Raw genomic sequence first — 18,322 nt, 5'->3', positions numbered from 1 at the left:
CTACTTTCCTGAGAAAAAAACAGCCAAGAAGTTCCATAATGAATCTGCTATAATATCCAGAATCAACAATTCAGCACATGAACTTGTCACCATATCTCACTTACTGGAGATATAATATATCAGTTGAATGATGTCAATATGTTTGTGGGCTGGAAGGAAATGGGTTCTGTATAGAGGGATTTGTTCAAATGTAGAATGATATACTTTTCACCTTGAAAAAAGAGGACAAACACTATATATATGATTACTTTTTTCATTTATGGAAACTTCATTTACCCCTTGTCTTTTGATCCAGAAAATCTTTTACATTTTCTCAAGATTTTAATGCCTGCCTCTCTCAAATAGATGAAAAAGCAAAGCAAAGTATTTGCAGAATATGAGTCTCGATGATACTGTTTGAGTATGGGAGCTGTATATTTGTGACTGCATAACATGCACTCAATCCATATTCGCAGATCACATCTCTGTCATCAACAGTTTAACATACTTGATATGTTCTTTAAATGTTTTAAAGGACAAGTAAATACTTTTATTCTTAAACAATTCTGTTTATTTATGTTTCCAGCTAATTCAAAGCATCAGTGCAGTGGATCAAGATGACTCAGCAGAAGGTCACCATTTTTACTTCTCATTGGCTCAGGAGGCCACAAACAACTCACATTTTACTGTCAGAGATAATCAAGGTGGTGTCATCCATGTAGCTCTTTAAGACCTTCCTAATAAAAGATGCATGCTTCTAGTGGTCTTCACATCACCAGTTTTATAAAAACTTCCACTTAAATAGAAATTGTTGTTATAAGATACGAACATGTCGTGAGGTGCATTTCAAAACAATAATTCAGTAATACTAAGCAGTTCATTTTCCTTTTTCAGCCAAGCGACATAAACAGCAAAAGACAGTTTTATTTCAAGGAAAGAAAAAATGCTGAGATTAAAAATATACTGGTATTCCTTAAAATTTATTTTCTTAATGTAGGATATGGTAGGAAATACCAACTTTCTTGTTAAAATTATCTATTTATCTAAGAAACAAGATTGCCAGAAAGACAAGATTGCTGTTAATGCGAGTCCGTTTTTTCATCACTTCAGCAAGACCAAAATTATAAACACTGACAAATATGAACATAATTTTATTTCCTAATATATTTTAAACTGCATATGCTGATTAATGATGACACCATAAAATGTCTTCTATATGTATTTTAATGTTATTCAGAACTGATATTGATTGAGACTCTTACAAAGAGTGATATAGAGGGATATCAAGCAAAACCAGTCTGAGGTAAAAACGTAAGTGCAATATCTGATGGAGTTGCAGGAAGGATGACTGCTTAGAGGCTGCTGAGACTACAACGAAGAACTGCTTCAGAATCAGCTAAAGTACACATTGGTCTTATTGACTTTGTTAATTATTTGAATGTTCTGGCTAGGTGAATAAATCAATGAAAATAAGTTTTGGGAAGTTCAGACTATGTTAAATGGCAAACTATTTCTCTCAATATCTCCAAAGTTAAAGTTAACATATTAATATGTGTTTCATTTCCCAGCTTCATTAACCTGCCACTCAGTGCCAGGAAGAGATAACTTGTTACCCTAAAGTCAAACTGTGTACAAGCCACGAGCCTTTCCCACCTTTGCTAATTCTGCACAAAGTCCAAGCAGAGCCATGCACAAGGCAGTACATCCAGTTCCTTTTGGTGGCTATTGATGGGGAAAAAACCCAACACACCTTTTATAACATGGTAGGGGCAGCCCTCAGTCTCTCCCTTTCTGCTGCATTTCAAGGAAATGGCTGAGTGAATTGGGATAATCCTAGGAAAAGCAAAAGTGAGTCTACAGATCTGGAGCATTTTATCTCAGAGTTATCTTCTGAATTATGACAGAAACCTAGAAGAACTTAAATGTGAGGGAGTTAGCTTCAGCAGACTGTTTGGATAAATGTATCATACAGATAATGGTGGAAACACTTCTTTTTTTCTACGTACATGTATGCACACGTACAGTAATTCATCTTGCCATGATAAAAAATTCTGACACGTAACCATTTATAGATGTTCTTTCCATTATACACAGATTTAGACAGGACTAATTTATTTTGCAGCAAGCTAAGTTTCAGATCTGAATTAGCTGATACGCAGCAGGGGCTGAACTTAAGCTGCTTACGGGGTTTTGTATGGAACTGATTTCTAAACACTAATAGTTAAATACAAAGCAAGGGGAGACCCTCTAGCAACTTTCTCCTAATTTAGGTAGTAGGAGCTCATCTAGATCCAGTTTTTGAGTCAGGGAAAGAAATAAATTTTAGTGGATTTTTTCTTGCTTTCTCTTCTTTCCCTTGCCACCTGCTTTCTCTGTGTGCTGCCAGACACACTTTTGAAGCCTTTTGTTTGGTAAACTGTCTATATTTCATCTGTGAACTGCTGGATTGGTAGCAGTTGGTTACATGGAACCATTTTAAGAACCAATTAGTCAGAGCAGGTGTCAGGTACTGGACATGGTGGGCTTTTTTTTAGCTCTGAACATTAAAAACAGATCTCCTAGGTCAAATTTTGTTATTGCCCCTGAAATACATATGTCAAAAATAAATGCAATTATTCACGATTGACAGAAAAAAAACACAACATGTCAGTGCCTGGATTTACTTTTTTAACTTTGTTAATATGTAGTTTTGCACAGTACCATTGTTTTTAAATAGGTCAGATTCCACTGGAGTTTTATTGTTGTTATTGAAAAGTGATAAATGCATATCATGCATAATAATTTATCTTCTAGATAACACAGCTGGAATTTTCACAGCAAAAAGTGGCTTCAGGAGGAAAGAGCAGTTTTCTTTCTACTTGCCAATCTTAATTCTGGATAATGGAACCCCACCGCTGACGAGCACGAATACTCTCACTATCACTGTCTGTGACTGTGACACGGAAGTTAACACCTTCTACTGTCGATACGGAGCTTTCATGTATGCCATGGGTCTCAGCACAGAAGCTTTAGTTGGTGTTTTGGCTTGCATACTAATACTCCTAGGTAAGTATGAGTATGAGAAGTGACTTTGTTACCTTTTACAGTAGGCTTGATTAAGTGACAAATATGTTCCCTTGACTGGAATCCTGGAAGTACTGTTCTATTGAGAAAAAATGCAATAAGACAAATGTTTCATTTCTTTTCAGTTTTCTTAACTATAATTCCTCCCCCTAGTTTTCAGTAAAATTTGAATTTTAACACAATGTCCTAAAAGTTGGCTTTAGTTGAGTCATGGTCCTAGGTGTCTGTATTGATCCAAAGTCTGTATTGAACCCAGGTAAAGCTGGAGATGGCATATATACAAGGAAATTAGCTCGTATAAGGATATATTAGAAGGAGCAGTACCTTACTTATTCTGCCTTAGGTATGCCAAATGTAGAGCTAAGATCAATACAGAATAATAAAAGAAAAAGAATTCGATACACTCAAAAAGCACCTCCAGAAACAAACAGAAAGTTTCTCTGTCAATTAATAAGGTTGCATTCCAGACAGCTTTTTCTCCAAATGTTGGGTATCTGCTTTTTCCTCTCACAGGACACGAAATTAACCTCCATCACATTCGGGAGCTTGTGGATGTGAAAAGTGGGTTTGAGAGTGTTTTGAATGCACAGGAGTTGTGCTTGTACCTCTGCAAAGGGTCATGCATAGCTGGCACAGGGCACTCAAAACCAGACCAACCACCCAAGGTTAGCTGTTCCTGCACTGCATAGGGCTATGACTGCCTTATTCAAGCTGATGCCAGCAAAGCAACAGGGAAAGACTTCTAAATCCCTGTTGCCTGTGTAATAATATGACATATCCATATTATGCCATATAGCGGTAAATTTCATAAAATGTCATGTCTAAAAATATCCCAAAACAATTGATGGATTATGATAGTAAAACCATTTTTGGTTTTTGGTTACTAATGAAACTACAAACAAACCACTCCAAAGTAAGAAAATGAAGATAGAATCAGGATTTCACTAAGCAGTGTGATATCAAATAATCATTATACATTGTGCAAACCTAGCATAAATTGTTTTTCAACAAAATTCTAAAAAAAAAATAAGGAAAAATATAATCAGAATCAAAACAAGAAAACTGCAGCATAATATCTAGCTACACAAATATAATGTCTGGAAAGAAAGAAGTAATAACAGAAATTACATTGTTTTAAGAAACAAAAACTTTCACTGAAAATTATTCTATCAATGTATTCTTTAATGAGAGCAAATTCAATAGTAATATTTTTAAACTCCTATATCACTGAAAGAAACACAAAAAAAATTTAAGTAAACCTTCTTTTTTTCCCATATGAAAGATATCTGGGTAAAGAACATTCTTTTTTCTACCCTCAGTATACCATATGACCTCTACCAATCTATAAATAACAGCATACAACACTGAGCATATCATCATTAATTACAAGAAAGCTGAGGCTTGAAAATGAAGGCTTGCAGCTCTATTCTGATGTTGTATTTTGATCTGCCATAGAGGCAACAGAAGACAAGAAAGACAAGTCCAATAAAACTAATGGAGCTATTTTGACTTTACACCAGCGAAAAAAGAAATTTAACAAGTTAAAAAACACCCATATTCTGCATTCTGTCCACAAGGTTATGGCTTATTTTCCTTAGCATAAGGAATAGAAACTGTCTCTAATTATTTCCTGTTGTACCTTTGACCTCCTGACTGAATCTCTTTGTGAGAACTCATTGAAGTTTTTCCTTAAATGAAACCCTATAATTTAGACCCACAGTTAAATGAGTTGCCTAGAAGCAGCACGCATACCTGTTAATTATGAGTCAGCATCTTCATATGGCTTTGGGCTCTCAAAATTAGGTGACATGCAGGAAACTGCAGAAACAGAATGGCCTACAAAAAATATGTTTTATTTATCCTTAACAAACACATTGAATAGATAGGCCAAAGATTAAAACAATGGAAAGGTATTTCATAATTATGTCTAGATGGGAGTATTCTTGGCCAGACACTAGCCATTTCTTAACTCGACAGCAAAGTCCAGGGGTGCACTAGTTTCCCTACTTCCATCTCCTGGTATCTGACAGAGAAAAAAGGAACATACAACTGGATTTGTGGTTTCTCGACTTGCCTGCACTCCCAGAGTCCCCTTATTTAAATCTGAGCTTTCCTTATCCCAGGCAATCTTCAGTAGTGGCACTGGAAAGCAGCCCCCCTGATAGAAGTCCCTGTCTTAGACCTGTCAGTCAGTGTGAGCTTACAGGAAGGTTAGTGTGCATTTCAAGTTTTCTTTGATTGTTGCAGGGTATCTGAACCTGGTCACTTTGTGTTATGGACTTAAGGGACTGAGGATCAGGCAAACTATATCACTGCATTATCCAGGCCGCCAGTGGAATTATTCATCAAGGTCCTCTCACCAGATGGAATAAACCCTTGGTGTCTACTGGACCTATGCATATCACAAAAGTCAAAGCAGGGATATAGATAAACATATTTAATCAGAAAGAAAAAGAAACTAATCTACCATGCTCTTTACAGACACACATATTTTAAATGCATTAAATCTTCAACTGTATTTTTGTGATTATTTAAAATGAAATAATAAAAGGTTCTATACATAATATGTTTGCTACTTATATCTGAAACCTAAAGTTTCATTTTTTTTCCATTTTCCTCTATCATCATGTATACCATTAGAAGAGTTCACCATGCAAAGGGTTTGGAGAGTTGAAACCACCTGGGTTTTCTAAATATATAATAACGTTGTAGAAATTCTTCTTTCCAGTGCTTTCAATTTTGGTGTTGATATCTCCCAATCAAATTAAATAGTATACACTAAATATGTAGAAATAAAGAACTACTTCAGGTCTCTCATATCCCTAAGTGAGGTAAAATCCTGTCATTGTTGGCAGTTGTATCATGCCATCATCATACCATCTAACCCACCATCCTGGGTAAAAAATTACAGACCACACACTAATTACTTATTAAATAGAACTGCAGTGAGATTTAGTTAAAAACTGAAATCATTCATGTCTGTGAAAGTCATAGACTATTTCAAAGCAATCATTCAGCTAAAAATCAAATGAAGTAGGATTACAAAATAATGCTGTAAAATAAAATTTAAAAAAGCTTTCATAATGAGAGAAACAAGCTGCTTTGATTCATAGGCCTTGGTAGTAAGTACCGCTACAACATCACGCAAAATTTAGTGATAGTCTTCAAATTTCCAAACCAGCATAGCAGAAATAATTGAACCACACCCTGCATAGACTATGGAACTGAACGATTCAACCAATAGAGGAGGATATCTTGCTCATTGTTTCATTTTTCATTTGATCTTCCTAGAGCTTTGATCTGAGAGAGAGTGAGAGATGAAGAATTTGAATTCTGAATGTGAAATTGATATATTATGTGATAAACCAAAGCAGTTTCAAAAAGCATAACCTGTGTTTCCATCAGTTTCAAACTCCCATCTACCAAAAGAACTGCTTCATTTCATTCACCTGTTTTATAGGTCCCTTTGTAGCCATTTTCCCACCACATACTGCGCTCCTCTCAAAACCATAAAATCTGTAAAAATTACAGCTCTATAAATTTGTTAAGATAGCTTCACTTTGCAATAGCATTGACATTAAGAAACATTACCATTTTTTTAAGTCTTTCCAAGCACATTCAAAGTCTCTGATTCTCTATTTTTCCCTTCCCTTCCCTTCCCTTCCCTTCCCTTCCCTTCCCTTCCCTTCCCTTCCCTTCCCTTCCCTTCCCTTCCCTTCCCTTCCCTTCCCTTCCCTTCCCTTCCCTTCCCTTCCCTTCCCTTCCCTTCCCTTCCCTTCCCTTCCCTTCCCTTCCCTTCCCTTCCCTTTCCCAGTGTTCTTTTTAGCAATTGTAGCCATAAGGCAACAGAGGAAGAAGTCTCACTTTTCAGAGAAAATGGAAGAATTCAGAGAGAACATTGTCAGGTATGACGATGAAGGAGGTGGCGAGGAGGACACACAAGCTTTTGATATTTCAGCACTGAGGACCCGCACTGTCATGCGAACGCACAAACCTCGGAAGAAGGTCACCACAGAAATCCACAGCCTTTACAGACAGTCTCTGCAGGTTGGCCCTGAAAGCGCAATCTTCAGGCAATTCATTTCAGAAAAGCTTGAAGAAGCGAATACAGATCCTAGTGCTCCTCCATATGACTCACTTCAGACCTATGCATTTGAGGGGACTGGCTCTTTGGCAGGATCCCTCAGCTCTTTAGGTTCAAACATGTCAGATGTGGATCAGAATTATGACTATCTTAGAGACTGGGGACCTCACTTTAAACAGCTTGCAGGCATGTACGCTTCCCATAGAAGTGGGGGGGATTAGTTACTCTGGTTTGTTGTTTTATTTTCCTAAATCTCAGCAACCAAAAACAACTGTGGATTTTTAAAATGGAGATCATCCCACATTTAAGCATGAAAAATAAAAACCCAATTTTATTTTTTTTTCTGGAAAGTCTTGGATATACAGATCTTTTGCAAAATCACAACAGGCGTATCATGAGGTGAGGGGATGGAGACTCCCTTTTGAAAATCCCATGGCTATTTAGGTGCCCGAGTGCAAACTGTGCTGCTTTGGATATCTAGGCCCCCTTCTGGATACTGAAAACCTGGGTCTGCAAGTACAAAAGGAGGAGTAGAAGCCATAAATGGATATTGTAAATATTCTGTCATCCATAAGCTTTAAACTGTTTCCAAAGTTAAGACAGATTTTTGCTGTTGCAGTTGAATATATTCATTAACCAAAGTTAAACACGCGTATTTGTATAATGCCTCATTATATAAATATGCTCGTGTGAAAAAGTAGACCCTAGATATTCTAATAGAATTGTCAGAAATGCTCACAGAATCATCTATTTATTGTTCTTAGGATGATAAAACTAAAGCAAATGTCTTTTCCTATCAGCGTAAAAATAAAGACCTATTACAACATAAGCAAGTGTTTGCTGCCATTTTAGTTTTTAATGGAGCTATTGGAAAATGTATAAACCAATACTTAATTTAGCAAATAAGATAGAAAAAAGAAATCAGTTCAAGTTAGAATCAATATTCAGCATAAACACCGCAATCGACCACATTATATATTACTGTACTTAGAACAAAATGCTATCCAAATACAAGCATTTTTCCTTTTATTAAGAGTTTAAAGGATGACTGATTTACCAGCACAGATTTATTTTTTTATTATGGAATATAAAATTATCTGCAGTAGTCAGTTTTATTATAACAATATTAAGAATCTTTAAAATGCTAAGCTGATGGTTATAAAACTTTATGTATAACATTAGATAATAAGATAATAAAATGCTTTAATGCTAATCCGCTTCTGCAAATGATCTTGAATCATTCTGTGAGGCTCAAGTCAGACTTCAAAATTAATTTCCCACTGTATTTTTTCCAAACATTCCATAATGAATATAAAGCTGTCTCAGAATATTTCTTTACTTTTACTTATACCACTATCCAGCAGCAATTTTGGATCTGAAAGTCATCAAATAAATATGTTCAAAATGGTCTGTCTGGAAAAAGCAACCTGTCTGTTTTTTATTCACCTCTCTCCCATCAGCTACTTATTTTACAGAAATTATATCATGTAATCAACTGATACATTTCCACAGCTAAAAACTGGCATCAGGATAAAGAAAATTATGTAATGTTTCTTTTGTTTCCCCCCCTTTTTTTTAATAAGATTTTAGGTAAGTGCTACTGAATTACAGAAAGTGAGGCAAAGCTTATGCAAGAAAAAAAACAAGCAAACAAGCAAAAAGTCAAATAAAAAAGGCATGTAACATACAAGCTCTGTAATGTTTGCTACAATTGCTGTTCACTGAAGAAAATGAAGGCATGTAGGTTTAGTGAAAGGTGCCAGTGCAGAGTTTAAATTCCTGTCAGCTAAAAATAAAACATGTGGAGGAGTTTGAAAATCAGGAGAGATTTCCAATGTGAGGTCTGGTAAGGGCAGAAACATTATTCATGATATTCATAGCTGGAAAAATACAGGGGGGGTCATCCAACCAGGTGCAGATGAAGCAGCATCTGCTTCATAAGGAAAAACTGGTTCTCGCCAGTCTCATGCTAGTATGCCAGTATGAACAAGCAGCTACAAAACAGCTTTAAAAGATATACAAGTAAAATAATTGTATTAATGACTAACATTTGTGTTCAATGGGTCTCAAACAGACGTGACCAAATAACTTTTATTTCAGATAATATTGTACATATTAGTAATTTGCTCCATGCAGAGGAATAGAGAAAGAGATAACAACTATACATGCACTAGTTGTTGGAGATGGTGAAAAGTACATTTTTAGGATTAGGTCTATAGATTTATGTGGGTTATACCCTAAACAAATCCTTATTCGACAGATGGTCCCAGTGGCATTAATAGAATTCCTCATGCTTTCAGGTTGTATTTAGTACAAAAAGGATAACAGTGTCTGATCCTTTCTCAATCCAGAGATTTTGTCCATTTATGTGGGGAAATAGCCTTGAACACACAACCATATTTGCACTTATATCATAATTTCCTCTTTTTACTGTAAGGAACTTTAACCATAAATAATTTTTGTAACCAGTGCATAACACTGTCATGAAGTTTTTGTAACCAATGTATGCCATTGTCAATAACTTCTATATGAAAGAGAGTAATGGCCTACAATGAATCTTAAATGATCTTTAGCTGAAAAGGCATAAGACTATGTTTGGACAGAAGAGAAAGGGAGTGTTTTGCTCCAAAGTAAGAAGTTATTCCTAGCTGTTACTGGGACACATCTTACTAGGTTCCTGGTATTCAATCTAAGTCAAACCTGTCAATTTATTTCCACATGTGAGAAAAGAATCATTGAACTGACCTAGTAACTTCACACTTCTTTTAATATACTGTACTTAATATAGCTGAACGATGTCTGCAAAAAGGTTTTGTAGAAGTGTCTGTTTATTTGAAGGAAGTAAACATTCTGAGGAACCAAAATTAAACACATAAGAAATATCACAATAATAATAGTACGAAATTAATAAAGGATAAATTATAAACCAGAGTTCCTGATGATGCGATCTATTAAACTGTGGAATGGTTTTCTCAAGAGAATTCTCTGTTACCTTTATCTTTTAAAATTTGTTATTAGCTAGAATTAGCTATGCTGTTGGCTGAAGTGAAGAGTGCAAGTATGGTACCAGATGGTAAATATACATTCAGCTGTTCATGACCTGCCTGAGGGAATATAAGGAAGACTTATTGACTGGTCAAAGTAAGTATGATCATACACACTGCTTTTCTGTATGAATGCTTTCCTGTATATTTCTTTTTCTGTAACATGGTAATGAGACAGGTTAAGAACTGGTGAAATACCTGACAAAAGATTGGTTTCCTGTTTCAGTCTTTGCTCGTAGGGATCCAGAGTGTTATGTTATTGGTTTTATTATTGAAAAGCCAAGGAAATGAAGACTATGCATATATTAATAAATGCCTAACATTCAGATATTTGAAGTTAAAAAACAAAAGAACAAAATCACTTGATAGCACATTGCAGCTTCAGACTCATTGTTGTGATTGAAAAAGGGTATTTTGTTTATCAATTAATCCAAAATAAAATGTTTTAATTTGATTTTCATTTTACGTATTACGATGTATGTTTTTTATTATCATAACACTGAAAAGCAATCCTTCTTGCCACTGAGGATAATCTCTTTAATTCACATAATTTTCCTGCCGCATTTTATCACAGATACTGTCATTACACTCCTAGCTTTGCTTTCAAAATTTGCATTGGAAATGTGGTTGTTTTAACACTCTTTCTTAATTGTATGGGGTAACCCTGTCAGATGAGAGTAAAATATTTTTTAAAAGACAGTGTGCATTTTATGCTTCAAAGTCAGATCTAATATATGCTCCCTGAGGAGTAGAACTTGAAGGAGATTATGTGATATTTACGTTCTGGCAAAGAATACTTTTTACCTTTGATCCAGAATATGAACAAATAGAATAGAAGTTATATGAAAAAAAAACAGTAGCTATTAGTAAAGTCTGTAAGATTTCTCTACCAGAAAATTGGTAAACCTATATTTTAGGAAATAAAGGAAATAAGGAAAAATATTATTTTCCTTATTTTAGGAAATAAGGAAAAATAGAGTGGATTAATGTTTATTAAAAAAGTTGACACATTTTACAACAGTACTTTGGATGCTATGATATTTATTCAGAAAAAAATTTTTTCATATATGGGTCTATATCAGCCTTATGTCTCATACACAGAGTCCAAGGAACAGTAAGATTTAACTATAGTGTACAGAAGGATAAAATATATATACAGAGAGACTGCTTAGATCAGTATGAAACACTTCACCCACAGCGAATAGATAATGGCAATAGTCAGAAACATGTGTAAGACTTAAAAGAGGATATCTGCCACCAAAGGCAGTTAGACGTATGGCACTAAGACAAACTATTAATAAATACAATTAGAAACCATCATTACTTCACAAAACTCTCCAATAGCAGAAACAGAACAGGGTATCAATGGCTTTTAATTCCCCAAAGATTTTAATTGTGGTTTAGGTAATGCTTTAATAAGTTTATAATTTAAACAATACTGCACCTGTGGAGGTCCAAATAGGATTAGTTTGTAAGGAAACAGTAGCATCTGCATACATATATCCAACCAAAAGGAAACAACAGAAGTTATTGGATTAAAGCTTAAAAGGATGCAAACTTACCCACAGATATCTGATGCATCCCTTCTGACATTATTACGAGTAAATTAATCTCTGTCATCACAAATTCCTCTGAAAAGAGAATTTACAAAGGGCATCTTGTACAACTGCTTTAGCAGCTTAGGAGTGGGAACAAGAATTTCTTATGTACTGATTCTGTATGTTGGACTTACAAATGCCAAAAATATCCCCCATTATTAATAATGAGGATACCTGAGATATAAGCAGGAACTGGATGGCCTTGAAGACTGGAGAACAGAAAATGGGTAAAATGTAACAGCAAAAATAAAGATCATCCATTCTGGAAATAGTTCTTAAAAAAATCTGCTATTATACTGGGCACTTATCCAGTAAAGTAATTAAACAAGACAAGGATATTCTAGCTGCTAAAATAACTATGAACTGCCAACAAGATTCTGCCCAGAAAAGCCCCAAAAAATCAAATATAAACCAAAGCTGTACTAGACAATACAATAGACAAAAGAAAATGTTGACCATGAAATTAGATTGAGATTAGATTATCTAACTGTTTAATTACTTGACAGATCATTCTCTTTTGGCAGACTCAGACCAGACACACTAATATTGTTTCTGAGAGTCACACATTCATTTAAACAGTAATCCAAAGGTAGTTCCAATATGAATTATTATTACAGCATTTTCATAGGATAAAATCTTGTTACCAATTTATTATTTATTCTATACATACAAACTCCTTGGCAAGGCCAGACAAGGTGTCCAACAGATGTAAGAGAGGTTATAGAAGAAATTATCCTTAAACATCTCCTTTTATAATTTCAACAGTCTAATTCAATATGCACACATTTCATTATATATTCGGTGAACCTAATTTCATTGGTTGCAAATGCCACTTTACTTACATCACTTATGAATTCAAAATATCATTACAATGACTTTACAAATATTTTATGAGAATTCTTAAAGATTACAGTGACTTTAGTGATACTTTATCCAGGTTCTTGTTGTCAAAACAACTTATTCTCACAAAAATCTTACCCCACTTTTGCCATCACTGAATATAAAAACATCCTAGTTAGTTTCTAAAAGCATTTGCATCCACTGCAGTTTATCTCACCCAACCTTAGTCACCTAAAAATTGGTGTAAGTTACTCAACTTCCTTCCCATCCTGTGTTGCTGCTCCCTCGGACATACCAGAAGTTCAGGGCAGGCTGGACACTCTCCAGGACTGCAAAATGAGATAGGCATCCCTCCTCATGGGACTGTCTTAGACATGGTAGACCTTCTACAGCAAAGAACTCCTGCTAATACATCTCCTTCATATCACTGAGGACTCTAACCCACTGATGAATCACCCCCAAAGCTTCTTCTTTCCCCAACCTGATAGGGATATAAGGATCCTGCTTTGTCTTCTTACCTTCATGTACATTTGAGTTTCTTTTTAAAAACCTAATAAATATTTTTCTTTGACAATAGTTCCTGTGAGTCTTGAATGATCATTATTGCTTTATAGTATTCTACTAACAGCTAAAGGTTTCCAAGTCAGCTTCTTGTGGAGACAGCTATTTTGAAATCACAAAGTTCAGGAAATGCAGAGAAAGAGACATGAAATCAAGGGCAGGGGAAGTCAAATGATTCATATAGCTGGTCAGCTCCTGAGCTGGAAAAAAGTTGTAGATCCTGAAATATTCAGTCCACTGCCCAGCTCCCTGGACAACAGTTAAATTTTTGCATCTCTGTTTGTGTTTTCTTGATGAATAATAAAGTCATTTAAAATAAAAATGCTAGGTTCGCCTGACTTAGTCTGTTCTGGTTTTGTAGGTCACTTTGAACAACTTTTTACATATGACCATCATCAAACCAGGTGAAAGTAATGCAACTGCTAATTTCTTGTTTATGATGCTTTTTCCTAATGTAAACTAGACCATAAGTGCCTGAGTGGCTTTTAAAATTTAAGGGTACAGCTCAAGGAAACACTTTATCTTTTCCTCTCCCTGGTATATGACTTACATAGATCCACCTTTACCCTGTTGCACCTTAAAAGAAACAGAAAGCCTTAGCAGATGTAGGTCTCTCGCAATATTCCTTTTTTTATAGGAACTTTATAAATAACAGTCTACGACTAAGATTCACAGTTAATTGTGGAGAAGCAAAAGGAAATGAAATAAAAGAGAGTTGAAATTCATAAGGAAATCATCATTGACTTGTTACCAATTAGTTGCAGCCAAGTTGCAAAGTAGGTTGCTTTAATACCTACCAATTTGTTAGACACAATATCTTGTTATAGAGAAACAGTTATATTCAAAGGCAAGAATTTACTGTTGGTCTGATTAAAGTTATTATTAGTCCAGTTAAAACTCATAGTTCAAATTATATACAGTTAAAGTGTTATATAATCAAACTTTTTCCTCTCTACTCCTTTTTTTCTGGTTTTATGCTCATGCTCCTAAGGCTTCAATCTGGAGCAGGAGGAATGGTACCACAAGTCATCAGTATCACTAGTCCTTTGCCAGGAAGAATGCAACACTGATGTTGATCATGTCTTACTCCTTGCGCCAACATTTGCTTGGCAGCATTTTTATATGTTTGCTAACATTCTTTACACCTTAATCTTTCTTCACTGGTCTACAAGTCTGAATATACTTTATATGATTTGCTTTACATAGGTTTAATACTTCTTTGTTCTAAAGCTCATTTTATCCAGCTCCCAATATTGCATCCCTTTGGTGATCAGAAATTAAGCACTGGTAAACTCTTTGTACCCCATAGCGTCCTGTGCCAACAGCAGCATCCTGGGCCGATACTTTCAAGGCCTCTTCTCATTATGTGCTTTTATTCTATGCTGCATTATATTCTAAGCTCATAGGTTCATTCTACAGCAAATAACTCTTTCAAATAATGAAATAAAAAAATACATATATATATATATAGTTACACCACAAAACTATACAAAGCTAAGCAAAGCTAAAAGAAATTAGACAGTAGTCACCTGATCATTAGGTAATTTCTTTTATGTTTAAACAAGCCAAGACATATCTTCAGTCAAGCCAAGATAAATCCAGAGAATAGCTGGCAGGTCCTGAGGCTTGTGTTATCCTGACACTAAGCTTCTTACAAACAGTGGCATCTCCATGCTTATTACTTACAAGTCTACAATACCTGGAAGGTTTTCAAAGGGAATCCACAATCAGAAACTAGGAATTAACTGTCTCCTACAATTTCAAGAATTTCTGAAGAGTAATCACCTCTGAAAGAAGGGGAAGATAACCCTGACCTTTCTGTTGGTCTGAGTTACCCATGAAAAAGTAACCAACATTAGAACTGATATAATTTGTAAGCATTTGTCAGAAATGTGTTTTCCTCCTTGCTGTTTCTTCACGTTATATTTGTGATATGAAATTCCTGACTGTTCACCACATGTTTTGGTTTGCAGATCCTTGCCCCCAGCTGAAAAGTTCCTCAGCCGTCTGCTGTATAACTGCTCCTATGTGCTAGATGGTTCAGATTCACTAAAAAAAAAGCAAGCAACCAACCAACCAACCAACAAATCAACCAACCAACAAAACAAAAGCAGTCTGCAATACTTATTGCAACAGGATTGTAATATTTATTTTCCATTGTTATTGTAGAGTGGTAGAGACAATGAGGACCTCATGATTACAGAGCAAATCTTCTAAAAAAGCTCCACAAAGTGAAAGTTTCTGCTATAAATTTGCAAAATTTTGGAACAACAGAAATCCAAAGAAGAATCTACTTGGCTGATGCTTTCTTGTTTGCTTTTTTTTTTGCTGGCCAGGAAAAGAATTTCATAATGCAAGTCATTGTGGGGACAATCAAAATGCACCAAATAGCTATTGTAGCAGACTACTGTGGAGCCCCACTTCATTCCTTGGGGATGAAGCAGATCTTTGCAGGCTGTTAGTAATGTTGACGTCATGGATTAGGTCTGAGTAGCAGAGTAAATGGGAAGGAATAATACTTCTGGACACTGAAAATTGCATCCAGTTTGTACCACCTTTCTAATTTTAACTGTTCCTGACGTTCCTTGTAAAAATTCCACTTTTTTGGTTTACTCCAAAGATCATACAGAACATTTTTAGCTTTCCGGGTTTCTCCTCCTTCTTGATTTACTGGCTTGTAGGATTCTGACAGGTGTGCACTTTTTGCTCTGAGCATTTTCTTGATGTTCCTTTTTGTGTGCTCTTTAAAAAAAAAAAAAAAAAGAAAAAAAGATCAGGAGGGAAACAAAAACTCAGCAAGCAGGCAGAAATGCCACTGTGGAATGCAGTTTGAAAGACAATCAGAAATGGATCTTACCAGGAATTCTACAACTTAAGCTGTAATAAAAGAAGAATATGGACCATTATTTTCTCTTTGCAGGGCACAAAATACCTTTATAGACACCTAACAACATTCTTGCTATTGCAGAGACCTGGGACATCAGAGATGCTTTCCATCGTCTTGTTCTCTTAGTGTGGCATGTTATAGATGTTTTACCATAGCTCTTAAGCTTGCGATAGTGTGCTGGGAAGCATTTTGTAACCCTTACTAGGGAGCTGATAATGGGAAAGATGTTTCTAAAGTAGATATAACCAGGATGGTTACCTACAGATATTCTGATTGCATATTCCTGTTGGGTTTTATTATTATTACTATTTTTATTTTAAATAATTTGACAGTTGAAGTCTGACAGTTTAAAAATGTTTAAGAGTGGGTATTCCTTGTCCACAGGAATTGTTTAAGAAAAAGATAACCTAATCTTTATGCTGGTTTTCACAGGGGAAAAAAAAAAAAAAAAGACAGAAATCCCATTGGTTCTCATAGCGGACCTCAACCACCCCAACATCTGCTTGGAGAGCAACACAGTAGGGTGCAAGGAATCCAGGAGTTTCTGTCATGACAGGTGACAGCTGTTTGATGTCTGACTGGGATGGGCCGGTTACAGGACTAATCCCATGGGCTGGCTAGGAGGTACTCTACCTAAAGTAGAAAAAGATCAGTGTGGTCGGATGGGTGGAATACAATATGGTTGGAAAACTGACTAGACCACTGGGCTCAGTGGCTTGTGGCCTACATTTAACTAGTGTCCAGCCTAGTGGACTACTAAGCTCTACTGAGCTTAATACTGTTTATCATTTTCGACAACTCTCTGGGCAATGGTAGAGAGTGCACCTTCAGCAAGTTCATGGACAACACCAAACTGGGAGGAACATTCTATATGCTGAAGGGTAGGGATGCCCTTAAAAAGTACCTGATGAAGCTAGAGGCACAGGCAGCAATATGCTGAAGTGGTAAGGAAACATTACTCTATGACTGTTCATAGGTGTCCCGCTCTGAGAAGGGTCACTTATTTGTATGAATGATAGAATTAATTTGTTAAGATTTACATAAAAAAAAAATAGCAACCAAAACAAGAGGTGTCCAAATATCACTAGTAAATGGAAAGATGTAGCAGCTGTTCAAGCATGGAGTTTCACATGCTAATACGATACTCACTGTCATCCCTTTTGCTTAGCTAACTCAGAAAGGAAAGCAACATGTTAGCCAATTTAACTTTAGGAACAATTTTTGCCGAATGTCATACTTACATCCAGAAATATTCTAGCTGGGAGGAAGGAAAGGTACACAATAAGTAGCATAACCATCTGCTTATCTAGAAAGCTGTTAGTACACAGATGTGCTCAAAGTATAGGCTTTCTGTTTGGTTTTTTTGATGATTTAAGAGGTGCAAACAACTTTTTGCCGACACTGTAATATGCTTATGTAGGTAAAGTGTACAAACTCTGTTTTCTTAGATAAATAACATCATCCTAAAACCAACAATTCTTGCTTATTTCTTTGTTTGATCACAGTTAGAAGCAATAAAACATACAAGAATTGCCTGACTTCCTTGGAATTTAATATTCCCTGTCATTTTTCCAAAGTTGGCATACCCTAAAAAAATTTAAAATGAATCCAGATATACCTGAAGGACTTTTTGTATTCTTACCTACTTACTACTATCTCTAATAGTAGCTGCTGAAGGGAACCCCTACAGTCTGTACATTAGAGAAGAATGTGGGAGGACAAGAAAGAAAACAAAAGGCATGCAACTCAAAAAACAAAATTAGAAATTAAGTTATGTCATCTTTGATAACAAAAAGTAAAAACAAAGAAACAAACAAAAAAATCTTTTACAGATCTTGAAAAGCCATTAAAAGGTAAGCTTTAGAGATGAATCTGAGATACAAACATCAATTTTCTTTCTTCTGTGATTGTTTTAAAATGACACTATACCTCTGGTCCATCCTCTGAGCTTTCAAAAGTATATATGTGGCAACAGTGTAAATATAGGAAAACATAATTTTCTGATAGAATGACTATTTTCTTCAATGCTATCTACACTTCAAGTTTTTAAGTTAATCTTTGAGCACATTCCAGGCAAAAGTCCAGCTCAATCTGACATTATAGCTTTCAAAAACTTCCTTCTTCTGGTCTCAGATGCCTTTTTTTACTGTGCATGCTTCCTCATCAAAAAAGCTAATTATCCAATTTATGACACATGTTCTAAATCCCTAACACCTGAAACTGATATGCTGAAGCCCCAGTGCATACTTAACCCTATCCTATGCAA

The 18,322-nt window shown here is 35.5% G+C and overlaps 1 protein-coding gene across 6 annotated transcripts in view; it reads left to right on the top strand.

Moving 5' to 3' along the window:
• Nucleotides 1-10,624, top strand: part of CDH19 (cadherin 19) — a 121,763-nt gene extending 111,139 nt beyond the window's left edge. For all 6 annotated transcript variants that reach the window (XM_087757480.1, XM_087757471.1, XM_087757489.1 and 3 more), the window contains 3 exons: nt 566-683; nt 2,773-3,024; nt 6,857-10,624. In XM_087757480.1, the coding sequence (XP_087613606.1) occupies nt 566-683; nt 2,773-3,024; nt 6,857-7,347 (861 nt within the window). In that variant the 3' untranslated portion in view covers nt 7,348-10,624. The remainder of the gene's footprint in view (nt 1-565; nt 684-2,772; nt 3,025-6,856) is intronic.
• Nucleotides 10,625-18,322: the final 7,698 nt, after the last annotated feature.

Source organism: Nipponia nippon, unplaced genomic scaffold (assembly GCF_047370975.1).
Source record: "Nipponia nippon isolate SJK-2023a ecotype South Korea unplaced genomic scaffold, ASM4737097v1 scaffold_1, whole genome shotgun sequence".
Lineage (NCBI taxonomy): Eukaryota > Metazoa > Chordata > Aves > Pelecaniformes > Threskiornithidae > Nipponia > Nipponia nippon.
This window is presented reverse-complemented; position numbering and strand designations above follow the sequence as displayed.